The following is a 24,538-nucleotide window of genomic DNA, read 5'->3' on the forward strand; positions in this document are numbered from 1 at the left end:
ACTACACAGTATCTAGTTCTTGCAAATGTGAGATCAGCCACAGCTTTCAAAACAAGTGATGCCATAAATGAACTGAGCTGCATTTATTCGTGTATGTTCCTTAAAACCTCTCCCTGTTGTTAATCTTCTGTACCCGCTTTTATGATTGAGTGCTGTTTGGGCTTCTGTATCTGCCCATCTTGTGCCACTGGCCGGATTGTGTGACTTTTAGAAAACACTTGGAACTCAAGACAAGGTAAATGTTTCAGCAGAAATTGAGGATTGTCAGCTTAGCTAAAAACTTTCATGTTCTGTGAGCATGGTGTGCAAGCTAAAAAACCATTTATTGATTAGCTGTGTTACTGGGTGGACCCCTGAAACCAAATACTGCACAGCTTATCTTCTAAACCAAAGTCCTCCTTCCCCAGGCTCTGCTGGATGCTTTTGAGAGCAGGGCGAGGCACACAAAGGCATGCTCCCCAGGCCCAGCGCAGGGCTGGGATCCTGTCTCACCACGGTGCCTTGCTATAATTGACGCCAAGAGCAAGGGGTCACGAGGAATGGGGGGGAGAGGGGAGTGCCCAGCTCAGCTTCTCAATAAAATGTCTCTTGTCTCTTGCTGCTGTAAGTCTAGCCCTGGGGATTAGAGCCCCTGTAGCACTGCTTACCTCCTGATTCCTCTGGAGTTCAGTTACTTTCCCATAAATAGTTCCCTCCTTTATTGTTTCTTAGTGACTGAATAAAAATAGAAAATCCTGTCAGCTCCTAGGCGTGGGGAGCATGCTGCAGGCCATGCGTTTCATTGGGTGCTGCCTGGGGTATTCTTCCATCTCACTCAAGATCCCCCACTTCCCTGAGATCCACGTGTCTCGCCCAGCCGCTCCAGGGAGACTCAACCAATATTTTGCAACGCTTAAAACGCCCTCGGCCTTTTTTGCAGTCTGTAATTGGCTAAAAGATGTCCCTGACAAGGACCGAAAGGAACCGTCCCCCACTACGCTGCTGCTGTCTCATTTCTGCGAATACCAAGGAGCCTGAAGGCCAGGATTCTGTGCAAGTGTGGCACGGTACCAGTCTGCTGACCGACGGGATGACCTGGGAGCTGGGACATTTGCCTCCTGTGTGCGATGCCAAGTACAAGCTATGGCAGAAAACCCTCAGGCTGAAGGATGAGAATTTTACAGGGTCTGGAGAATGGCCACTCTGGAAAACAGGTAAATACCTACCTCCCTGCTCCTGCAGACATCCCTTGGTGGGTGCGCTGCCTGCAGAGGGTGCATTGCAGCATTTCCCCCACGCACAATGTAATGCTCCACGCCAAGAGCTCAAAGACTTACTCTGATTGCAGCAGCATTAATTCCTTATCTAATTTTCCTCAGACCTCCAAACAGCACAGTGCCTGGACAGAGCTCCAACCTGCCCTGCCTGCAAGGATGCTAACAGGATCAAGGAGAGCGTGTTTGCATCAGGTAATGCTCCTGGGAGGAACATTCCCACTTCTCCTACCCGTGTTTTCCTGAATGCAACCCCAGCTCCTTTTCATCTATCACAGTGCCCCATCGAGCCCAGCCTGTTTTTCTTTCACATGTTGCTCCCTGCATGCAACTATTGGCAGTTGCTCTTGTCATTCTTTTCCACGGCAGACTGTTTACTGCTGAGATTCGTGCAATAGCTTGTGAAATGTTCACATGCTGGCTGAGCCACAGCCCACGAACGGTTAGTGAAGCCAACTGACTTCACGAAAGCCAAGCTTTGTGGTTGGGGGGGTGGAGTCGTGGCTCAGGTGCAGCCTGCTGAGCTGGAGGGACCCCCAGCCTCCCAGAGCCAGGCTGATCTGGGAAAATGACATGAAACTGGGGGAAAACGTGGGCTCCACACTAGCCCCATCTCCTGGACACCAGCACCCAGCTGCCAGCCCTGCGCTTTTGGTGCTGGGCAGGGCTTCAGCTGGGTGTAGTTTCAGCTGAGGAGCATCAGCAATAACTGGCCTGTGGATGTCAGAAATGGTAGCGCGTACAACCCAGGAGTAACTTGCAAATACTCCCCTTGCATTTCTTAGAACAAGTTGTGGTGGCACTATTTTTAACTGGAATAAGCCCAGCCTTGTCTCAGCTCCTTTCCCTGCTTTTTTGGCTCGTTTCCCATGTGAGTGCTGTATCAAGGTTAATTCAACTGTCCTGTCCAGGCTATTCCTGGCGCCTGCTTTGCCTCCTACAACCCACCACCTGCGTTTTCAGCGCTTGCTGCCTGGTTTGCCTTGACTGCCTGCCCCCTCGCTCCCAGCTGGGCAGGAGGCTGCTGGCAGGGCGCTGCTAGCCACCCCTTCACCAGCACCTCCGCTCCAAAAAGCCGCCCCGAGCCAAGGCGCACATCGAGTTCCCGCAGCATTTCCTCCGCAGAGCAGAAGCGAAGAGGTAAAGCCGCCCCGTACCCCCGTACCCCCTGCCCTCCTGGGATGGCAAACCCATGGGGGGCTTGGCCCCCTACCCGGCGCCTGCCACCATTTCACAGCCTGCGGGACCCAGGCAGGGCCAGAGCTGGGAGCCCACGGCCGGGGGGGTGTGTGTGCGGGGGGGGGGGCTGTGTCGGGGGTGGGTAGGGTGCTGTCGGGGTGTGGGTGCTGTGCCGGGGTGTGTGTGACGTGTCTCCGCGGCCTCACTAACCTCCCGCCTGCAGCTGAGGGCCGCTGCCCCCCCCCCCCGCGGGAAGTGGTGCGGCCCCGCCCGGCGGCAGAAGCGCTCGGTACAGCCGCTGGCCGCCGCCTCTCGACCCGCGGGGTCCCCTCCGGCACCGGCGCAGCCACCGCGCCCGGGGCGCTACCGGCAGCGGGGACAGGCCCGGGCTAGGGGCCGCGCGCCGGCCAGCCGCTTCTGCGCCCGGCGAGGGGGCGTGGCCTCGCGGCCTCTCCCATTCCGCCGCCGGGGGGGTGTACGACGCCGTCACGTGAGCGGAAGGCGGGCGCGGCTGACGGGACGGGACCCCGGGGGCTGCGGGGCCCTTCCGTGGGCGGGGGGAGGCCCGGCGGGAGGGGGTCGCCTTGGCGGCTTGGCGCTCCGGGGCTGCTCGGAGGGGCCGTGCCGCCCTCGGCGACCCCGCGGCCGCCGTGCTTCGCTGGGCGGTGAGGGGGGCCGGGCCGCGGGGAAGGGCCGCCTCCCCCGTGCCTGCGAGCCGCCTCCGGGCTCCTGCGCGACCTGCCCTCAGTCGCCCACGGCAGCGTGTACAGCACCGGAGAGGTACGGCAGGGTGGGGCCCCGGCGCGGTGTCGGCCTTGCGGGTGGGGTGGGAGCGTGTCCGGTGCCGGTGCGAAGAGCCAGTTCCCAGCGGTAGCGGCGGCGGGCCGGGCCCGGCCGCTGTCCCCTGCAGCCCCGAGCAGCCATGGAGCGGATGCAGCAGGTCGTCGCCCGGGCCAGAGGCGCCTTCAACTCGGGCCGGTGCCGCTCGCTGGAGTTCCGGCTGCAGCAGCTGAAGGCCCTGGAGCGGATGGTGCGGGAGAAGGAGAAGGAGATCCTGGCAGCCATCAAGGCGGATCTGCACAAGGTGGGGGTCGGGGGGTGCTCCCTTGAGCCGCGCCTGGGCGGTGGGCGGCCCTGGGGGAGTCGGGCCCCCCGAGGGCCGCCTTGGCCGCTCCGGGTGGCTTTAGCCGATGGCCCCCGTGGTGCCGGGTGACTTGGCTGTGCCTCCCCTTGGCCGTCCCCTCTCCAGGCTCCCTGTCGTTGCAGTGTGGGCACAACGCGTACAGCCACGAGATCCTGGGCGTGCTGGGGGAGCTGGCCCTGACCATGGACAAGCTGCCGTCCTGGGCAGCCCCTCGGCCTGTGAAGAAGAACCTGCTGACGATGCGGGACGAGGCTTACATCTGCCCCGAGCCGCTGGGGGTGGTGCTGATCATCGGGGCCTGGAACTACCCCTTTGTGCTGGTGATGCAGCCTCTGATCGGGGCCATCGCAGCAGGTGGGCACCCAGCGCAGCCCCTGTCCCCCGCGGGGCCCTGGGTGGGCGCTGCGGGAGGGGAGCGCAGGGGGCTCAGTGGCCGCGCTGCCTTTGTCTTGCAGGCAATGCGGTGGTGGTGAAGCCCTCGGAGATCAGCGAGAACACGGCTCAGCTGGTGGCTGATCTTCTCCCCCAGTACCTTGACCGGGTGAGTGTGGTCCTGTGCCTAATGTGATTATCTTGAGGAAATACCTGTCCTGCTTTCAGACGGCTCCTGCAGGTTAGGGTTATATCAGTTGCCCACTCTCTCCAAAGGGGCGTAAGCAGGAGGTGCAGGAAGGGTTGAATTACTCTTAAAGTACAAAGGTATGTTGACATGTTCTTGCATTTGTGTAACCTAACGTGCCTACATAACGTTGCTGCAACGTGACAGCCTTTTTGACATTCATGACTGTGTAGAGGTGTGTATGTACTTCTCAATGCAGTAGCTGCATTTTTGGACGCTGTGCTGGGGATTTCCCCAGGTAAGCACAAGTTTGCGCTGGATGCTGGCTGTGCCTGGCTTTTCCTGACAATTGGGTGCCATTTGCTCAGCGATGGTACATCCTGGGGTTTTGTGTCCTGCCGAAACACTCTCAGTGGGACATGATGTTTGTCCTCCGCTTTTCTGGCAGTTCTGACATCTGTTACACTGTGTTGCTGAGACAGGCTGTGGCTATGACAGCATGCCCCCCCTGTGAAATCTCCCCCCAGGCGTTAGTGCTTTCTCTAGTCAGGGGGCGAGAGCTGTGGAAGGAAACAGCCCTCGGGAGAGCCCAGTAGCCATATGTGTCCTAGGTCTTCATGTGTGAGAGCAGCTCTGCAGCCTGACTCTGCCTGGCCTCAGCCTCCATTTCTTTTAGTTCACGTGGTACAAAGTGGCAAGTGAAACTCATTGCAGGGGATGGACCAGGGCTTGTCTCTTCTGTCGCTGTCTTTTGTCTAGATCATAACATAGCTCACCAGTGAGTCTGCCCCATGCAGAGCTGCTGCCTTGATACATGTCCGTGTAATCAAGGTAACTATGAAGCTTTTTGCCCCGCAGGAGCTGTACCCTGTGGTCACTGGGGGAGTACCTGAGACGACAGAGCTGCTGACCCAGAGGTTCGACCACATCCTCTACACTGGCAACTCCGCAGTGGGCAAGATCGTGATGGCAGCGGCCGCCAAGCACCTGACGCCCGTCACCCTGGAGCTGGGCGGGAAGAGCCCCTGCTACATCGACAAGGACTGTGACCTGGCCGTCGCCTGCAGGTCGGGCTGTTGGAGCCCTTGGCAGGGTCCCAGCAGTGGGGCAGGTGGAAGCCTCTGGGCCGTTGTTCGCGCAGCGTGGCGTCGCTCAGGCACGATGGGCCAGGCTGTGGGGTCTGGCAGGGACTGATCGTGGAGAAACCCTCTCCCTTTCCCTGCAGGCGCATAACGTGGGGGAAGTACATGAACTGCGGGCAAACGTGCATCGCCCCAGACTACGTCCTGTGCGACCCGTCCATCCAGAGCAAGGTGGTGGAGAACATCAAGGCGACTCTGCAGGTGAGCTGAGCTCGTGCCGCGGGAGTTGTGCCCGTTACAGCGCAGGTCCGAGCTCCTGGGGCTGTGGCTGTTGTGAAGGGCTGCTGAGCGCTTTGGTTCTGCTGTGCCCTTTGGCAGGAGTTCTACGGGGAAGACGTGAAGTCATCTCCGGATTACGAAAGGATCATCAACAAGCGTCACTTCAGGAGGGTCCTGGGCCTGTTGGAAGGGCAGAAGATCGCTCACGGGGGAGAGGCTGACGAGGCCTCGTGCTTCATAGGTGCTTCTGGCAGCAGCTGGGGAGGTGGAGGGTGGGACCTTCTGCTGTGGTAGCGGGTGCCTTGTGGGGGCTGCGTGTGTCTGCAGCTTGCCTGGAGTGCGTTGCACACAGGCAGTGCTCAGGACAAGGTCCTGCGATGGACCATGTCTTCTGTCCTGCTCACGCCATCTCCCACCCTCATGTTTACCCCAGCACCAACTATTCTCACCGATGTTTCTCCGGAGTCCAAGGTGATGGAGGAGGAAATCTTTGGACCGGTCCTCCCCATTCTGACAGTGAGGAGCGTAGAGGAAGCCATTGAGTTCATCAACCGTCGGGAGAAGCCCCTTGCCCTGTATGTCTTCTCCAACAACAAGAAGGTGGGTCTGGGCTGTGCTGCCCCGTGGAGCTGTGTCTGTGCCGTATGATCCCGAAGGTGGCCGGTCCCAGGCTCGGCTGCCCGCAGGGTCCGTGTCAGCTCCTCTTTGTGTGCGAATCGCCGCGTTTGGCTCAGGGGGGCCATGAGTGTCCCCAGGGCTGCTGGGGGCTCCCAGGCTCCTGCTGAAGGACTCTGGGTTTGCCTGACTTTGTGAAATAGGATAAAAAGCTCCATTTCCTCTTTGGTGCCACATACTCTTTCATGATTAATTTTGTTACTTTTAATACGTTGCTAGGGAAGTGAGCTCTCAGGTTTCCATCTTTCACATTCCTCCTCTGAACTTTCCCACTTTCCTTGAGTTAACATTTTGGGGAGAGGGCTTGCCAAGCTGTTAGCCAGAGAAAATTATCACAATGGCCTGTTGGCTTGTAGCTCCCCTCCCAGTCGTGCTGTTACACAGTCTGGTGTCTTCTGAGCCCTTGCAATGTTTGTTTGTTTGTTTTCTTTTGCCAGTTAATCAAAAGAGTCATCTCGGAAACTTCCAGTGGGGGTGTTACTGGAAACGATGTCATCATGCACTTCTTCCTCTCAACCCTACCCTTCGGTGGTGTCGGTAAGTTACTGGAGCTCCGTAAGTGTTGTGACTTGCTGCATGGTGTAACCCAGGGAAGAGCCGCTATTGGTTTGTGTCTGGGTACTCCTGCACCTGTTACAGACAAGAAGTCTCTGTATAGCAGATCTCAATAATAAATTATGGGAGTACATTAGGACAGGGACCAAAAGGAAAAAACCTTTGGGGGTGTTTTTGGGAAGATTGAAACAGTTGGTGCAGACTAACGTGGAAGGTGTATTAAAAACATCGGTTGCAATTGGAGTGATCGGCAGTAATTGCAGGAGGAAGGGTAGGACTTCAGCTTGGGGAGAATTGGAAGAAGTTACACAACAGCCTGCAGGACCTTTGCAAAAGCGGGTTTGGGTGTTAGAGTGCTCACAAGCCAACAGTGAACCGGCACTGTTTGCTGCTGCGAACAGCGCACATTGTCCTGGAATTGGAAAACAGAGGTGTATCCTGCAAAGCTCCTCTGAAACCCTTTCTCATACAGCACCAGTCAGATCTCGGAGCCTTAGCATGGTGCTTTGAGAGGGAGCTAAACCCAGGGGAGAGCTGGAGACAGCTCAGAGGCAGAGTGAGCAGTGCATATAGGAACACAGCGAAATACTGGAGGGTGTGTAGTGAAAACAAGGTGGGGAAGAAGAGGGATGGAGCAGGGATGGATTTCTTAGAGACTGAGAAGTGCTTCAGAGAGGAAGGATCCCTTGTCCTGCAGGAAGACAGAGAAGTTGTGCCTTTAAACAGCAGTGAGGCAGATGCAGGGCAGGTAACATGCAGTGCAGCTGACAAGCAACTGAAATTTTCCTGTGCTCCTTCTTGCCCTGCTGGTGGCCTCAAGTGGCCGAAGGTTTGACTGCCTGAGCCTGTGGTGTGACCTGCCTGGGTTGTGTCCTTCAGGTAACAGCGGGATGGGAGCCTACCATGGCAAGCACAGCTTTGAGACCTTCTCCCACCGCCGTGCCTGCTTGATCAAGGACCTGAAGATGGAGGGTACGAACAAGCTCCGATACCCACCCAGCAGCCAGAAGAAGGTGGATTGGGCCAAGTTCTTCCTCCTGAAGCGGTTTAACAAGGGCCGAGCGGGACTGGTCATCTTGGCCCTGCTGGGGATTGTGGCAGCGGTGATCATAAAGGTGAGCTTTGGGTCTTTGCCATCTATGTGAGTGCATGTGCAATTCATCTGATCTTCTGCAAGCTCATTCTTTGCAACTGCAGCCCTTTCTTGGAGCCTGGCCTGTTTTTTCTGTCTTGAGACTTACGATACCTGGCAACCTGAAATTATCAAGATCTGCTTCTCACTCTTGCAAGTGGTATCTAGGATAGGAATGTCCTCAGAGAGATCTCCTAGGCTGCTGTACTATTTATTACTCTGCCTTGGTAGGTGACGCCCACGAGAAGCTTCCTTCAGAGGCAGAGGTTGGTACCTTTTGGACAGGTTAGGAGTGGTTTCAATTCCAGGGCTTTCTTCAGCAGTGTTGTAAGCTGCTCCACAGCCCAGCCTGGTCAGCTGCAGTTTTGTGCTGTAGTGCCCTGGGGAGGGGCGGCTCTGTCCGAAAGCCTACATTTCCAACGAGCTCCTCTTCCCTGCCCAGCTGCAGCCCCCGTCTGACCTTAGCTCAGTTATTTCCATTTCCTCCCCTGTTTCTGGCTGGGTAGTGCAGAAGGATGGGATGTCCTTCCCTCCCTGCAGGAGGCAGAGGCCTGCTGGTGCTGGCTGTAGGACTCGAGATGCCTCCTGAGGTGGAGGGGTGAGAACTAAAACTCCCAAGTGTGAGCACAGCTGGTTCTCTGTGGCTGGCAGACCAGACACGATATGTGCCCATGCTGGCTGCTCCTTGCGAGGCTCAAGTGGGCACCCCAGGGGCTTAGTAAGCCTAAGGGAGCAGCCACTGAAGGGACAGGAGATGGCAGGGTGGATCAGGACTCTGCCCTTCCGCGTCTTCTGTATTGTTACTGCTGCAAGGAGACATGCAGGAGCCCAACAAGCCAGGGAAAACAGCCTGCCTGCACATTTGGATCTAGGAGGAGGTGTAAGGGCCAACAACTGGCTCAGGCCTTGTAGCACCAGCCAGGGAGGCAGGCCCTGTCTAGGTGGATGCCTTCTCAGCGAAGGGTGGAAACTCACGGCATCTTGAAATCATTTGGGTTTTCTCAGAATCACCAGTCTGTGCTGAAGAGAAAAGCCCTCTTGATTGTGCTGGCTGTTCAGAGGCTGGGCTGGCTCAGTGTGTGGTAAGGAGCAGCAGGTTTCAGAGCACTGCTGTGGCTGTCACAGTGAGGTAGGAGCCTTCTTCTTCTCCTGTGTGTAGATGTGGTTTGAGATCGGGCAAAGCTTTGTTAGAGTAGTGAATGTGGGGCTTGGAGAAGGTTCCCACCAGAGCCAAAGCATGATGCTTTCCCTGGCAGTGCTGGGAGCTCATACAGCATCCAAGGTAACCAGTCAGTGCATGCTGAGGGGGCAGGAGGCAGGCTAGCTGGAATCTGGGGAAGTCACCCTGAGTGAAAGGGGCTTTGCTTCAGGCTTGTTCTAGAAAGGGAATTGGTTTTTTTTTTTCAGCAAATCCTTCACAGGACGTTGGTGCTGTGTTTTGCTTTCACAGATGGTTTACTACTGAAGAGAGAAGGCGCCATGTGCAAGTCATACTCTGAGTGCTCGCTTTGTGTCTGTTTCCTTAAGCTGTGATGTAATTTTTTTCTTTTGTATTGGGTTATTTCAGTGAGCTGTCGAGCACACAGAGTAGTCTTTAGCGAGGCACTAACCGAGAGAAGGGTCGGACTCCTGCTAACTAAAAAACCATGCTGAAACAGAGGGACCAGTGGGTACAAGCTCTCAGGAGGACTGCGGAGCAAGACATACCAGTCCATACCTCCACCCCATGCCACGCAGAGCGCTGCTTCCAGGGATGCACACACTGTGTCTTGCACCAAAGTGCTTGCCTTCCTTCAGTGACAAACAGCAGCTGAAGTTTCAGCTGTGATTGCGCTGACAGCGTTTTCCCTGCAGTCTTCAGGATGTCTGTCTTCTGTTGTGCTCTGAACAACCACCCTCTGGGTGGTGAGTCTAGGAGAGGCTGTGCTGGCTGATGCATTTTGCCAGTAGCGATGGCTGTGAATAAACCTAGTGAGGTTCCCCTTGCCATTTATTTGAGGTGAAATATTTATGGATCTCTGCAAACCAGAATTGTTAACAGCTGGTCAAGGGATGCAGGCTGACACCCTTTCTGGGGCTCTGGGTTTCATCATGTGCCTGTAACAATGATTTGACAGTTAAAAAATGACAAAGATGATACCTGCACTGCCTGTATCTTGCTGATAAAAGCATCTTATGCTTACACAAAAGAACTTTCAGAACTGTTTAGAGAAGTGGGAATCACAAAGTACCCTGTAGTGGGTTAGCCCACATGGGCATCTGAGCCCCACACAGCCACTTGTTCGCTCCCCCAGTGGGGTGGCGAGGAGAATTGGAGGGTAAAACTTGTAGGTTGAAATAAAGATAGTTTAATAGGTAAAGTGAAAGCTTGGTGTGTAAGCAAGCAGGTTAGGGAATACATTCATTCCTTCCCCTCGGCAGGCAGATGTTCAGCCATCCCCAGGAAAGCAGGGCTTCATCACATGTAACAGTCACTTGGGAAGACAGATGCCATTAACCCCCCATGTCTGCCCCACCTTCCTCCTCTTTTATCAGCTTTTATCAGTGAGCACAATATCATATGGTCTGGAATATTCCTTTGGTCAGCTGGGGTCAGCTCTCCCAGCTGTGTCCTATACTTACTTTTTGCCAACTCCAGCCTATGCGCTGGCGGGGTGGTGTGAGGGGACACCCTGATGCTGTGCAAGCACTGTTTGGCAATAGCTGAACCACAGGGGTGTTGCCAACACTGTTTTGGTCACAAGTCCAAAACGCAGTACCATCCTACTATGAAGAAATTTGGTGACTATCGTGAAAATTAACTTCATCCCAGCCAAAACCAGTACGAACCCATTCCTGGTCAGATTCCTCCAAGGGAAAACAATTACTGAACGAGAGTGTACTCCTTTGTGTTCGAGCTTCTGAGTCTGCTATAATCCTGCACTGGAAGATAATACAGGGCTTGTTGCAGCTTGGAGAGAGGATGCTGGAGAAATTTAAGGTGAAAGGACCTTAGAAATATTAATGTTTAAATAAGATAAATTTAAAAATTATTACTAAATGCAATTAATATAGAGCAGAAAATTATATTTACTGTGCAATAGTTAGGATTTCTTCATGTCTTGTGAAAATCCATGTGCTAAGCCTTTTTAATTATATGTTTTGCAAGTACTAAATAAACACTGAGAATTTAAATAATAGTCTGAGCATGGTAAGTCCTTGCAGTCTCCTGGAGAATCCTGCCTGTCCTCTGCCACTCCCACCTCTGGCCACAGCTTGGCTGAATGTCACACGTGTGTTGCAGGATGCCTCTGTCCTGGTACAGAAGCGCAGACTCTCAGCACAATGACGTCCCCGCTGGTGGGGAAGGACCCCCCAAAGCCCTGGCAGGGGAGCGCAGGCAGGCTGCTGAAGAGGCATCCGGAGCCAGGCAGGGTGTGTGGCAAGGCAGTGCTGGGACCTGTGGAGGAGCTGGACTGTTTCTCCTCCTGTCCTGTGCAAATCCATCCCTGGTTGCTTCCCACCTGCAGGCGCTGCCAGCCTGGGGTTTGCTCAGATGTGGACAGTAGCAGGGGCTGCGTTTGTTGGTTCCCGACAGCTGCTGTGGCAGATTGAAAGTGCTCCCTCAGCCTCTGCGCCCAGTGTGGCCAAAGCCATGTGGTCTCTCACAATCCCACCTGGGTGGCTGAGTCACTGCCCTGGCTGAACACGGCAATCCAGGGCTTCTGTGTTCACAGCATGAGGATATATCTGGGTAAAGGGTGCCTTGTATCCAGCCAGAGCCCTGGACCCCAGCCAGCTGTCCTCTCGTGGGAGGAGAGAGCGCTCCGAGCCATGTCAGGGGAAGGGCTTGTGCCTGCTTGCACTTGCTGCAGGAGACTGGTGGAGAGAGGAGCTTCTCTGAAGGTAACACGCTCTTTTTCCTTCATTTTTTAATGAGTCATCTGCCTTCTTGGTCAGGACGGGGGCTGTGTCATGCAACTGCAGTGGCGAGCAGGGAAGAGTGGATTTTGATGGTTGCAAGGGAACCTCAGTGTCTCGTTTGGTTGGGCAGGGACTGCAGGTAGATCTCTTGTCCTAGCTAAAAAGCTGCTCCTGAGAAGCAGGGTGAAACCTCTGCAATGTTTCATCATGTTCCTGCAAAGCCACGCGAGGGCTTGCAGTTACAGGGAGGATGGGTGCAGGCTGGCTCCAGACACGCAGCTCTGCTTCCAGCCGGCTGCCCACCGAGGCCACGGTCATCCCCATGTTTCAGCTCCTTGGGAGCATCCCCATGAGTACAGATGGAGAGGCTGGTGGGTTTAAGGGTATCCCCAGGCTGGGAGAAAGCACCCCCAGAACAGGATCTCTCAGCCATCCCCAGCGATGCTGGTTGCCAGGAGAGGTGCTCTCTGCTGGTGGATCCTGTGCAGGTGGGACGGGGGGCACTGGATGCTGGTGCCTTGGGAGCAGGAGGGTACCCAAGGAGGAGAACATTTCCCAGCCTTGCTTTTGGTGGGCCATGCTGAGTGTTCCCAGGCCTGAGTGGCCCTTGGTGGCCCTGTAGTGAGCCTGGCCCGGCCGCTGTCCCCTGCAGCCCCGAGCAGCCATGGAGCGGATGCAGCAGGTCGTCGCCCGGGCCAGAGGCGCCTTCAACTCGGGCCGGTGCCGCTCGCTGGAGTTCCGGCTGCAGCAGCTGAAGGCCCTGGAGCGGATGGTGCGGGAGAAGGAGAAGGAGATCCTGGCAGCCATCAAGGCGGATCTGCACAAGGTGGGGGTCGGGGGGTGCTCCCTTGAGCCGCGCCTGGGCGGTGGGCGGCCCTGGGGGAGTCGGGCCCCCCGAGGGCCGCCTTGGCCGCTCCGGGTGGCTTTAGCCGATGGCCCCCGTGGTGCCGGGTGACTTGGCTGTGCCTCCCCTTGGCCGTCCCCTCTCCAGGCTCCCTGTCGTTGCAGTGTGGGCACAACGCGTACAGCCACGAGATCCTGGGCGTGCTGGGGGAGCTGGCCCTGACCATGGACAAGCTGCCGTCCTGGGCAGCCCCTCGGCCTGTGAAGAAGAACCTGCTGACGATGCGGGACGAGGCTTACATCTGCCCCGAGCCGCTGGGGGTGGTGCTGATCATCGGGGCCTGGAACTACCCCTTTGTGCTGGTGATGCAGCCTCTGATCGGGGCCATCGCAGCAGGTGGGCACCCAGCGCAGCCCCTGTCCCCCGCGGGGCCCTGGGTGGGCGCTGCGGGAGGGGAGCGCAGGGGGCTCAGTGGCCGCGCTGCCTTTGTCTTGCAGGCAATGCGGTGGTGGTGAAGCCCTCGGAGATCAGCGAGAACACGGCTCAGCTGGTGGCTGATCTTCTCCCCCAGTACCTTGACCGGGTGAGCGTGACCCTGTGTTGGTCCTTGGGTTTCTCTGTGTCACAGCGACACGCTGGGTTGAGGTGACCCTGATACCCTCGCCCCGCAGGAGCTGTACCCTGTGGTCACTGGGGGAGTACCTGAGACGACAGAGCTGCTGACCCAGAGGTTCGACCACATCCTCTACACTGGCAACTCCGCAGTGGGCAAGATCGTGATGGCAGCGGCCGCCAAGCACCTGACGCCCGTCACCCTGGAGCTGGGCGGGAAGAGCCCCTGCTACATCGACAAGGACTGTGACCTGGCCATCGCCTGCAGGTCGGGCTGTTGGAGCCCTTGGCAGGGTCCCAGCAGTGGGGCAGGTGGAAGCCTCTGGGCCGTTGTTCGCGCAGCGTGGCGTCGCTCGGGCACGATGGGCCGGGCTGTGGGGTCTGGCAGGGACTGATCGTGGAGAAACCCTCTCCCTTTCCCTGCAGGCGCATAACGTGGGGGAAGTACATGAACTGCGGGCAAACGTGCATCGCCCCAGACTACGTCCTGTGCGACCCGTCCATCCAGAGCAAGGTGGTGGAGAACATCAAGGCGACTCTGCAGGTGAGCTGAGCTCGTGCCGCGGGAGTTGTGCCCGTTACAGCGCAGGTCCGAGCTCCTGGGGCTGTGGCTGTTGTGAAGGGCTGCTGAGCGCTTTGGTTCTGCTGTGCCCTTTGGCAGGAGTTCTACGGGGAAGACGTGAAGTCATCTCCGGATTACGAAAGGATCATCAACAAGCGTCACTTCAGGAGGGTCCTGGGCCTGTTGGAAGGGCAGAAGATCGCTCACGGGGGAGAGGCTGACGAGGCCTCGTGCTTCATAGGTGCTTCTGGCAGCGGCTGGGGAGGTGGAGGGTGGGACCTTCTGCTGTGGTAGCGGGTGCCTTGTGGGGGCTGCGTGTGTCTGCAGCTTGCCTGGAGTGCGTTGCACACAGGCAGTGCTCAGGATGAGGTCCTGCGATGGACCATGTCTTCTGTCCTGCTCACGCCATCTCCCACCCTCATGTTTACCCCAGCACCAACTATTCTCACCGATGTTTCTCCGGAGTCCAAGGTGATGGAGGAGGAAATCTTTGGACCGGTCCTCCCCATTCTGACAGTGAGGAGCGTAGAGGAAGCCATTGAGTTCATCAACCGTCGGGAGAAGCCCCTTGCCCTGTATGTCTTCTCCAACAACAAGAAGGTGGGTCTGGGCTGTGCTGCCCCGTGGAGCTGTGTCTGTGCCGTATGATCCCGAAGGTGGCCGGTCCCAGGCTCGGCTGCCCCCAGGGTCCGTGTCAGCTCCTCTTTGTGTGCGAATCGCCGCGTTTGGCTCAGGGGGGCCGTGAGTGTCCCCAGGGCTGCTGGGGGCTCCCAGGCTCCTGCTGAAGGACTCTGAGTGTTGCAGTTCCCTGTGTGCCAGCCCACACCGGTGGATGCTGGCTCCTTGTGCATCTCCTGCCTCCGCCTCAGGCTCTGTCCTGCCAGCTCAGGAATTTAGGTCAGGAATTTTCACTGACACATCAGCCCCAGGCAGTTTGGGTGGGAGGGCTGAGGAGCAGCCCAGGCTCTGGCTGTCCCACTGCCACCTCCCACCTCTCCCACTGAGATATGGAGCGTTTCCATTTCCCGGCTGTCCCAGCTGGGCAGATCTTGCGCTTAAGTAACATAAGCCCAGCCTCCCTCAAGGAACAAGGCACAGCCTGTCCTTCCCCCCAACGTAGGGGGTTGCAAGCATCCCCCTGACACCCCCTTGTTCTGGTAAATGCCGTGGTGTTGGTGGCCCATCTTGATATCCTCTCTTCTGTGCCATCTCTCATTCTGGGTAGCTGATCAGACGGGTGATATCGGAGACCTCCAGCGGCGGTGTGACGGCCAACGACGTTATCATGCACTCTCTGGTTCCGGATCTGCCCTTTGGCGGTGTGGGTAATGAAGTTTTTCCACCCTGGGTGCAAAAGCAGCAGCCTCTGACCCAGGTCCTGTCATGCCTGTTTGGCACTTCGGAAACTTTCAGCCACATTTTCCCATTACTATTATTTTTACTGGTGGGTTCCTTTGCAAAAAGGCTCGTTTGTGGTTGGAGCAGTGTTGGTGCCAGTGGGAGAGGAAGACCCTCTGGCACATCTGTCCTCAGCTCCAGTTCTCGTGTGCCAGGGTGTGAGATGAAGCTGCCTGGGGCCGAGCGGTTGGTTGAGTTTCCAGGTTGCTGTCAGGCTCATGGTTTTGTGGCAGAGACAATGTGGCTGAGGGCTGAGGTCCTGGGTGTTTCTGGTGGCAGGTTGCTGAATGTCCTCCTTATGTCCCACTGTTTGAAATAATAGACCCTGTTCCTCCTGTCCCGGACCCCAGTGTAAATTCTGCAGGAGAAGCAGGACTGCCCTGGGCAGGAAAGGACTGGTGCTGTTAACGTTTCAAGGCTGGGTGCACACCACCAGCCTAAGCACCAGTTCAAGGCAGTGAGCAGGTCCTCATTTCTGGGTAGTTGTTACAGCTGCTCTTCTCTTCTCTGCCTTTGGGTGTGGGAAGCACCACGACCAAGCTTTCCCCCTGTCCTGGGGGCTGCAAACTGGAATTTAAGAAAGGCAGCTGTCACCATGAGCGGTGTGATCTGCCTGGGTTGTGTCCCTCAGGTAACAGCGGGATGGGAGCCTACCACGGCAAGCACAGCTTTGAGACCTTCTCCCACCGCCGTGCCTGCTTGATCAAGGACCTGAAGATGGAGGTTGTGAACAAACTCCGGTACCCACCCAGCAGCCAGAAGAAGGTGGATTGGGCCAAGTTCTTCCTCCTGATGCAGTTTAACAAGGGCCGAGCAGGACTGGTCATCTCGGCCCTGCTGGGGATTGTGGCAGCGGTGGTGGCAAAGATGAGTTTTGGGTCCCTGCTGTCTGCATGAGTTGTGCTCCCCCCTCTGTCCCCTGAGCCCCCCCTGGTCCCAGCCTCCATTGCCCCATTGCCTCAGGCTCTGCTCCCTCCCCATGGGACTCAGCCTTGTTTCTGTGCCTCCCTAGCTGGTGTCCCCCTGGCGAGAAGGGTGACCGGCAGTATGCCAGACTTGTAACCCACCACTCGCTCCCTGCAGTCCTAGTGCTGAACTTCTTTCTGCTGGAATTTCATTTCTTCCAAGGCAGCCAATGCACTGAAAAGGTAAAAGCAAACAAAACGTACCTAAAGCAGGGAAGCCCCAAGCTGCAGGCTCCGGCTCGTGCTGAAACAGGGATTGATTCAGACCTACACCACTGGTCATGCCTCAGCAGCGAGTGGCAGCAGGTGGAAGGAGGCAGCACCTGCCCTGCTTTGCAAACAGGAGCGCATCTAAAAGCTCTTGGGAATGGGGGAATCGCTTGTCACGAGGGTATCAAAACAAAGCCAGTTGTTTCTGAGCCCGTTATCTATGTGATGCTCACACGATCCCCATAGAAAGCTGTCTCATGCCAGCGGTAAGCCTAACAAAATGTAGGTCTTACTGATGGGAACAGTCCAGGCTGATTGTCCCCAGCAGCCTGCCCAGAGCAGAGGGGAAGAGCCTCTAAGAACCTGCAGCATCCCATCCTTGACAGGACTCGCCACAAGATGGGTGATGTCTCATTGCAGGGGAAACCACCTTTAGTCATCCAAGGTGTGTAAAGGCTACCTGAGGTGAGAGCAGAGGCTTTCTGAGCCCTGGCCACACTGCCCCGAGGACTTGAGGGGTGCCAGCGACTGCTGTACTGCTGGTGCGCTGTGTTTGGGACTGCTGGGGGCAGCAACTCCCCCAGGAGTCCCAGGTCTGGGCAAGTCCTTGGTCAGCATGGCTGAGCCACCAGCCATCTCGTCTGTAACTGAATTTCAATTTCTTATTGGTTTACTGGTAATCTTTTACCTCCAAACTCGTAACTGAAAGCTGACCTTGAGCCTTGCTGAATAAAACCTTTGGTTTGGTGTGAAAGCCACCTGGGGCAGGGCAGGACCTACATGCCCCCGGCTCCTGCAAGGGCTGCAGCCCCCCGTGCCAGATGTTCCCCTGCTCCATCCCGAGCCCTGCACTCAGCCCCCAGCCAGAAGAGCCAGCCCAAGTCCAGCTGGGTTTATTCTTTATTTGGTATTTGTCAGGGAGCAGCGGTGTGAGCCAGGCTGTGCTCGGCTCCCTCAGCAGGCTGGAGGGGGCTCCCAGCACGCTTGGTGCGCATCGAGCCACCCGGAGCAGCGTGTTGGGTGTTGGAGCACCCTTCGAGTGATGGCTGAGCAGATGCTGCCGGGGGCCCTTTGGCTCCTGTGGGACAGGCATGTGCTGGATGCTCTCGCTGGCCACTCTGTGCTCTGTAAGTCTGTCGGGGGGGCTTTCGCCCCCAAAGTCCCCAGAGTCCCTGGTGTGAGTCAGTGTTTGCTGGTCATCAGCTTTATGACAACACCAAGCACAAGTACTGCGACGGCTGCGGCTACCACCAGCCCACGCCGGATGATCAGCTCCTTGGTGGCCATGGTGGTGGCCGTGGCGGTGGCTGGAGGGGATGTGGCAGGCGTGACTTCCTGGGGCTCCAGCTGGTACGTTGGTCCCTCCACCCTGGTGATGCCCGTGAGCATGACGTCGTTCTGCGCATCCACTCCCGCTGCAAGGAGAACGGGGCAGCATTGCTGAGGGCTTCTGGGGGGGATTGGGGGGGTTCGTGGCAGGGGTTGTCTGAGGTCTGAAGGCACATTACAAGCAGCCCACAGTGGGGAGAGCTCCAGTCCTTGACAGAGCTTTGGTGGGACCCAGTGTCTGCAAGGTGAGAAGTGCCCAGGGTGCCCCAGCCCTCCAGGTCACCCCCTACCAGGCTCCGTCACCCTCCCCAGCCGACCCTTGTAAATACTGTTTTCCCAGTAACTGAGGGCATCGACAGCACTGCACTGCACCCCCATTTTGTGGGCTCATTCCCAGCCTATGTGGATCCTTGGGACCCTTCCTGGGCTCCAACCCCCCACCACACACAGTGCCCAGCTCCTGGCCATACCTACACACCCCCGCACTACCGTGGCAGGGGGGTAAGCGTGGGGTGGTGGGGCTGGCTCCACGCCCGAGGGAAGTGCCTTGCAGGAGGGTTCAGGGCCTGGGTTCAGCTGCTCCGGCGACGGCTGGGTCACCCCTGCGCGGCGCTGAGCCTGGGGGAGGGAACGTGCTGGGGTTAGCCAGCGGTGCGTGGTGTAGGAAACCCCCACCGAGCAAAGCCAACGTGTGGCCTCTTGCAGGGTTCATCTGGCTAGAAATAGTGCTGTGCAGCTGAAAGATGCCTGAAATGAGAGGTGCTGGCTGGTGGAAACCCCGGAGCTGTTGGGGCACACGAAATGATGCTCAGGGTTGCAGGGTTGAGGTGGCCTCGGTCACCCCATCTGCTTTGTGCTTCATGTCCCCAGCCAAGGGTGGCGCAAGGTACAGAGGCAAACCTTGAGGCCATTGGGTGCATGTGTGGGAGGGAGCTGAATATAGGGATGTGGCCGTGGTCATGGGAGCACCGGGTTTTGCTGGGGGTACTGGAGGACAGCCCTGGGCAGCACTGGCATGTGGGATTGAGCCTGTGATGCTGCCTCATCCCCCTGCGATCCCAGCCAAGGCACTGAGGACCTTCCCACTGGCAGAGCGCGATGCTGTGGGTGCACAGGTTACCTCCTCAGCTGCCTTCTTCCAGTCCATGCGGCAGATGTAGGTGATGAAGCAGGCGCAGAGGATGGAGACACAGGCAAGCATGCTGAGCCACAGGCCTGCGGAGGGCATGCCGGCGTCAGCCAGGTGCCATGGGTGGAGCAAACCCAACCAAACCAGCATCTCGGGACAGTGAGGCAAAAAGGGGGTGTCACCGAGGTCAGCAAGGGTGTGGAGATGGGGTGGCTGTGGACACCTGCTGTGGGGATGCCCGACAGACCTGGCAGTGGTTGCTTTTTCCCAGTACAATTAAAAGCTCTCAGTAGCTGTGGAGACCATCCCAGTCCACCCCAGTGTGCCCAGTCCCCAGCCAAGGAGGAGGGCAGAGCCAGGCGGGAGGGTCATAGTTGAGCCATCAGTGGAGCTGGTGGGAGCCGGGTACCCAGGGGGGATTTGGGGAGGATGCAGTGCTGCGTGCCCGGGGGTCGGTACCTATGACGCCGATCCTGGCCACGAAGAGCAGCACGGCTCCCAGGGGCAGGCCCACACCATAGTAGCTCACAGCATTGAGGATGGCACCGAATTTCTGCTTGCCTATGCCTCTGAGCACCCCGCTGCAGGCACCCTGCCGGGGAGAGGAGAGGGGCTGGGGCCAGGGCTGGGACCGCCACCTCGGCTGGATTCAGGGCTCTGCCGCTGCCCAGGGGCTGGTTCACCAGCCTGGTGATGAACCAGCTCCCCGCCTCTGCCCGGTTAGCTCTGTGGTCCTGTGGGTCATCATCTTTTATGCACTTGGTGTTTTCTAAGGGGTAATTCCAGTTGCTGCGCAGGGTCCGGGTGCATGTGCTGGTGCTCACCCGCAGCCCGAGGGACCCTTGACCAACCAACCTGTGATGCTGCCACTCAGCACTGAGGTCCCCTACCGAAAATAGCAGCATCCCCAGGGACTTACACACATGGCTTCAAACAAGTGGAAGACAACGTAGACAGGCATGACCCAGGCCACCAAGTCAACAATCTCCCTGGGGACAGAGAAGAGCCAACCATTGCTTTTGGGAACTGACGGCCGTGCACCAAGGCCAGGAACCGGGAGCACTCACTTTTCACTGGTGAAGATGTATCCCAGCACATCCTTTGTGGTGGCCAAAATGGCCCCCACGGCTATGCAAAACCCCCCTGGAAAACAGAGCAAAGCACTGAGCCCAGAGCTGGGGAGCAGCTGAAGAGAGAGAGCAGGGGGAGAAGAGGGAACACGGGTGTATGGCGTGGGCAGAGGGCTGCAATTGCTCCCTGCTCCTGCCCGGCCTGGAAGGAGCCCTGGCACAGGCGTCCCGGCATGTGCGCAGCCTGACCTGTGCAGAGCAGGCTGGTGGAGGAGGACCTCTTGGCTATCTCGGTGTCACCGGCGCCCAGCGCGTTGCCCACCTGCACACTGGCAGCCGTGCTGAGCCCCAGGGGGATCTGTAACCACAGGGCTGAGGTTCACGCGTGCATCTGGGTAACAGGACCAGCGCAGTGACAGCAGAATAACCACTCAGCAGAGGGGGGGTGGGGTTTAGGACTTAATTTAAAACATCTCCATAGGAGGGAGGGATAGGCGGGAGCATGGAGGGGCTTGAGTGCGGAGGGGGAAGACTGAGATTTGCTGGAGCTGATTTTTGCTGGGTGTCTGTCCCAGGACTGTCCCTAGGGGGCCCTGGGCTGAAATAATAACCCCCAGCCCTTACCATGAAAGCCACCACGGACACCTCGTAGATGATGGACTGGGCAGAGAGCTCGATGACACTCAGCAGGCCTGGGGGAGAGGAGCGGGTCAGTGCTGGGTGTAGGCACCTGCTGGAGAGCCGTTCTCTGCCCCTGCAGATGCTGCTCTGGGTCACACCCTGGCCACCTTCTTGCAGTTCCCTCTCTCCACTGACCTATCAAGAAGCTCCCGATTTCGTAGGTCCACCACTCGATGCAAATCATGAGCATGCTGGGGATGGCCAGGGAGATGAAGCTGTCCCACTCCAGCAGGCACTCACTGGACCAGCCTGCAGAGAGGATGAGAAACATTACCTGATGGATGACCAGACTGGCCACATGTTACATCCTCGAGAGCACCCGAGACAGCTGGAGGTTCCTGCTTGCAAAGCCACCAGGGCAAAGCTCCTCAGCTCCATAGGACCTCCAGCAGCAGAGTGCATCTCCATGCTCTGCTGATGCCGTCCTGTGGGCCCCAGAGCTGTGCAACCTTCAGCTCATCCCTCCTGGAGCAGTCTAAGGGCAACCTCGTGCCATCGGCTGTGCTCATCCGGCTTTGGGGCCGAACCCTACAAAGCCTCAGCAGAAAGTTTCATTTCTCCAGAATTAATGTTTACTGCCCGGCACGGTGCTCTGCCAATGCTCGCGCATGACGTGCTGCCACCGAAGCAGCACGGCATTCCCGGAGCGTACCGGGCTGAGGTTAATATTTCACCGTCAGGACTAACAGAATTCACTTGATGGAAGTGGTGGAAGATTTTTGAACACTCATGTAAAGCGGGAACCAGAGGGAGCTGGGGAGATGCCCTTACCTCCCCAGGTCTTCACGTGGAGTTTCTTGCCTGTAATGTACAGGAACAAGAAAATGGTTTGTGAATACTGAGCAGCAGTGTTGGCCCAGGCAGAGCCCCTGCAAAGGAAATGAGAAAGGTCATTGGCATCCTGCTCGGGCCTCCCCAGCCTCGGGGTGCCAGAGCATAATGTCCTGCCCTGCCCCCATGAGCACCAGATGCTCCACCATGCCTGGTGGTGCTGACATCCCTGAGAAGTCCTTTGCCATTGCCACACGCTGTGTTTTCCCCTCTGTGAGATGGGGGTGTTACTCACGCGATGCCCAGGTGGAGCACGTAGAGGAAGATGCAGTTTGCAACCACGTTGACGATGTTGCCGACGATCCCACTCAGCACCAGCGGCCACATGATCATCTGTAAAGAGGAGGAGATGGGGGCTACGGTGCCTTCATAAAAGCTTCAGGAGAGAGGTGTGGAGGTCACCACCAGCCCCACGCTCAGCAGCTTTCCCAGCCAAGAAATAAGCTTCTGATGATGGTGCCTGCTTAGAAAATGAGTGTGCTGGAGGTAATTCCCTGACGTGGGGAAGTGGGAAGGGAGGTCCATTAGGCAGATGGATATAGCTGGCTGTGGGATGGGGTGAGCTCCAGGGTCAGAGCTGCTCTGGGGACACCCTGGTGGTGGTGGGGTCAAGCGTTGCCTGACCACCAGGAATGGTGAGCATGAAAACCTTGGGTGCATGGTTGAAGGGAGCTGGGTCTCCTTGGGTGCGAGGGCTCAGGACCCACCTGGTTCTGCAGGTATCTTGTCTCCAGGTTATACAGAAAAACTGCCTGAAAAGGAAATCGGTGGCTGATATGAGGCCAGCACCGAGCAGGGGCTGAGCTGCTGTGGTGGAAAATAGGAGCAGGATGGCCAGTGCCTGTGCGTGGCCAGCATCCAGGGTGCCCACAGGGACTCACCGGGAGAGCAGGGACAAATGCCATCACGTAGCGTTGGGTTAACCTAGGCAGACACGAGAGGCATTGTTATGAGGGGCCATGGCCATAGCCACCCTCCTCACAGCCCCACCGTGCTGGGGAGGGACGAGGTGTCTGGGCGATGGAGCCACCTGACCTGGAGACCTCGGGGTCCTGGCGGATAAGAAGCAGGAGCTGCTCAATGTTGATGAGGATGGCGCAGCAGGGGAAGCAGCAGAGCAAGATGATGAGGGTGGCGCGCTGGAGGATCACCCCCACACGCAGCAGGTTCTTGCTGCCGTAGGTCTGCAAGGCAGGAGGGTGGACGTGAGCTCTGCTGCACTGGCAGCGTGCTGGTGCTGGGGGACAGGGACCCCACGGAGCATGGAGCAGCCCTGGCGACCACCCGGGAAGGATGTGGCATTACAAGAGGAGCAGGGAGCTCCCTGTTAATGGTATTGCCGCTCAGGGACAAGCTTCCCCAGCTTGCAGGTGCAGCCAGGGCTCCATGCAGTGCCTGGGCAGCATCAGCCAATGCTGGAAAACCCCGTGTCTTTAGGACAAGCACCAGCATCTCTTACCCACCTGTGATATTAAGGTGTCACACGCTGAAGACAAACCATAACCTACAGAGATGGCAGTAACATTTATAACCTGGAAACGGGAGTTAAAAAAAACAAAGAGCGAATGTGAGCATTTAAGACTTTCAGGTCGAGAGAGGAGCTAAAATGAAAAGCAGGAGTCTGAAATCTCTGTCCTTGTCCGCCTCTGTTCCCGTATCCTGTCCCAGTGTGGGAGCTGGTGCCCAGCGCTGGGGCAGCTCCCAGGAATGCTTACGGCGATGGCCAGCGTGACGGAGGCCAGCTCGACCTTGCCCAGGTGGCCGCAGAATATAGAGCTGACGAGATGTATCAGGAAGATCAGCAGCTGGATGAGGATCTACATGCAAGGAAGAGGAGAGGCGAAGGTCAGTGATGGAGGTGAGCCATGCAGCCGTGCTGGGGGAGCACTCTCCTCCCCAGGTCCTTACCAGTGGCCCTGCCAGCACCAGCAGCTTCTTTGTGTCCTCCCAGAAGTTGTCCGGGAGCAGGCGCCAAAGCCAGCGGCGTTTCTTCCCGCAGCTGCCGGGTGTGAAATCGTGCTGGCCCGCAGCCATCACCTCGCTGAAGCCATTCTCTTCAGGGAGGCTCGCCTGCTTCATGCTGCCGCTCTGCCAGGGCAATGAAACAACCTCCTTCCTCCGCACTCTGTTAAAGCCACCCTGCCAGGGTGAGCAATGTGTAACCACGGCAGGGTGAACTTCAGCCGGGGCCGGGCGAGCCGACCACATGCTCCGCGTGCCGGCAGCGGGGTTGGCGACGGGAAGCGCAGGCAGCGGGGCAGGGCAGGGCAGGGAGCTGGGCAGCCCAGGGAGGGTCCCATGCGCCGCTGCGGGCAGGGCAGAGGAGCCCAAAGGTGCAGTGCAAGGCACTTGCTGCCTGCCCTGAGCCACTATAGGGGCTGAGCATTCCCAAATCGCTCCTGCAAGCCCTCATACCTCTGTCCTGCTTCGCCGCAGCTCCGCTGGCCGGTGGGCTGGAGGGTTGTCCTCCTCTTCCAGCAGCGATGGAGGATTCCTGGGTCCGTGTGCCTTCTCCGGTGAGCTGCCGCTGGCAGTGGCAGGGCTGCTGGCCCTCTCGGCCCCTCTCATCTCGGTGGCGGTGGCCAAGACAAGCCGGCCCCATTGGCTCCAGCTGTCGGACTTGCACAGCATGACAGCGTCAGGTTTCACTGGCACGGCTCCCCCAGGCCAAATATAGTGTCCTGCCTTGGCCCACACTGGGTGGGGAGGCCGAGGCAAACTGCCGCCAGGGCACAGCCCCTCTCCTACAGAGCAGGGGGTGGGCTGGGGTAGCCCATGGGGTAGAGCAAAGTGGGCTTCATGCTCTACCCAGGCTCCCATCCCAAAACTACTGGGGTTCTGAGCAGGGCAGAGTCTGCCACATCCTCCCCACAACTGGGCAGAGGCTGCTGAGGTCAGGTTCGACGGCTGTTTCAAGCTTTGTTGTATCACGTCTTTGCATTTCCAGCCTACAGGCAACCAGCACTGCATGCCAGGAGAGTTGTGGGGCAACAGGGAGATGCGGTGCACCGGCTGTACCTGGTATTTACCACCCATGGCTGAACATGTGCCGCACTGTCACTGTCACCTAACTGCAGGTAAGAGCCTGGGACAAGTCCTGAGGGCAGGTAGCGTGGGGGTATTTGCATTAAGACATACGGCAGTTA

General features: G+C 57.7%; 3 protein-coding genes across 13 annotated transcripts; 2 read left to right on the forward strand and 1 right to left on the reverse strand.

Moving 5' to 3' along the window:
• The first annotated feature begins 767 nt into the window (after positions 1-767).
• On the forward strand, positions 768-11,037 carry LOC308062189 (aldehyde dehydrogenase family 3 member A2-like). 6 transcript variants are annotated; one of them, XM_080383263.1, is made up of 14 exons: positions 768-1,193; positions 1,359-1,448; positions 2,263-2,393; positions 3,343-3,516; positions 3,699-3,930; positions 4,032-4,117; positions 4,994-5,202; positions 5,361-5,478; positions 5,596-5,737; positions 5,930-6,096; positions 6,609-6,708; positions 7,606-7,841; positions 8,864-8,987; positions 9,426-11,037. In XM_080383263.1, the coding sequence occupies exons 1-13, from the start codon at positions 938-940 to the stop codon at positions 8,942-8,944; spliced, it is 2,022 nt and encodes a 673-aa protein (XP_080239389.1). In that variant the 5' UTR covers positions 768-937; the 3' UTR covers positions 8,945-8,987; positions 9,426-11,037. The 6 variants fall into 6 exon arrangements, with proteins under 6 accessions (XP_080239389.1, XP_080239388.1, XP_080239391.1 ...); XM_080383262.1 differs by having other exon boundaries at positions 774-1,193; positions 9,309-11,037; XM_080383265.1 differs by lacking the exon at positions 8,864-8,987 and having other exon boundaries at positions 1,003-1,193.
• Positions 11,038-12,370: 1,333 nt separating this feature from the next.
• On the forward strand, positions 12,371-16,089 carry LOC308062285 (aldehyde dehydrogenase family 3 member A2-like). Of its 2 annotated transcripts, XM_080383550.1 has the most exons (9): positions 12,373-12,587; positions 12,770-13,001; positions 13,103-13,188; positions 13,277-13,485; positions 13,644-13,761; positions 13,879-14,020; positions 14,213-14,379; positions 15,005-15,104; positions 15,809-16,089. In XM_080383550.1, the coding sequence occupies exons 1-9, from the start codon at positions 12,426-12,428 to the stop codon at positions 16,072-16,074; spliced, it is 1,482 nt and encodes a 493-aa protein (XP_080239676.1). In that variant the 5' UTR covers positions 12,373-12,425; the 3' UTR covers positions 16,075-16,089. The 2 variants fall into 2 exon arrangements, with proteins under 2 accessions (XP_080239675.1, XP_080239676.1); XM_080383549.1 differs by lacking the exon at positions 15,809-16,089 and having other exon boundaries at positions 12,371-12,587; positions 15,005-15,725.
• Positions 16,090-16,093: 4 nt separating this feature from the next.
• LOC308062089 (multidrug and toxin extrusion protein 1-like) lies at positions 16,094-24,428 on the reverse strand (the record flags this gene model as incomplete). Of its 5 annotated transcripts, XM_080383027.1 has the most annotated exons (18): positions 16,094-17,767; positions 18,152-18,299; positions 18,802-18,896; positions 19,270-19,402; positions 19,730-19,799; positions 19,878-19,953; positions 20,130-20,238; positions 20,505-20,572; positions 20,697-20,810; positions 21,333-21,430; positions 21,628-21,725; positions 22,100-22,144; positions 22,274-22,316; positions 22,428-22,576; positions 22,856-22,924; positions 23,108-23,209; positions 23,301-23,531; positions 23,808-24,428. In XM_080383027.1, 18 exons carry the CDS (start codon positions 24,426-24,428, stop codon positions 17,535-17,537), a joined length of 2,502 nt encoding a protein of 833 aa, XP_080239153.1. In that variant the 3' UTR covers positions 16,094-17,534. The 5 variants fall into 5 exon arrangements, with proteins under 5 accessions (XP_080239153.1, XP_080239152.1, XP_080239151.1 ...); XM_080383026.1 differs by having other exon boundaries at positions 22,100-22,316; positions 23,301-23,480; XM_080383025.1 differs by having other exon boundaries at positions 22,100-22,316.
• Positions 24,429-24,538: the final 110 nt, after the last annotated feature.

The sequence above is a fragment of the Falco punctatus genome, assembly GCF_963210335.1.
Source record: "Falco punctatus genome assembly, chromosome: 1".
Taxonomy (NCBI): domain Eukaryota; kingdom Metazoa; phylum Chordata; class Aves; order Falconiformes; family Falconidae; genus Falco; species Falco punctatus.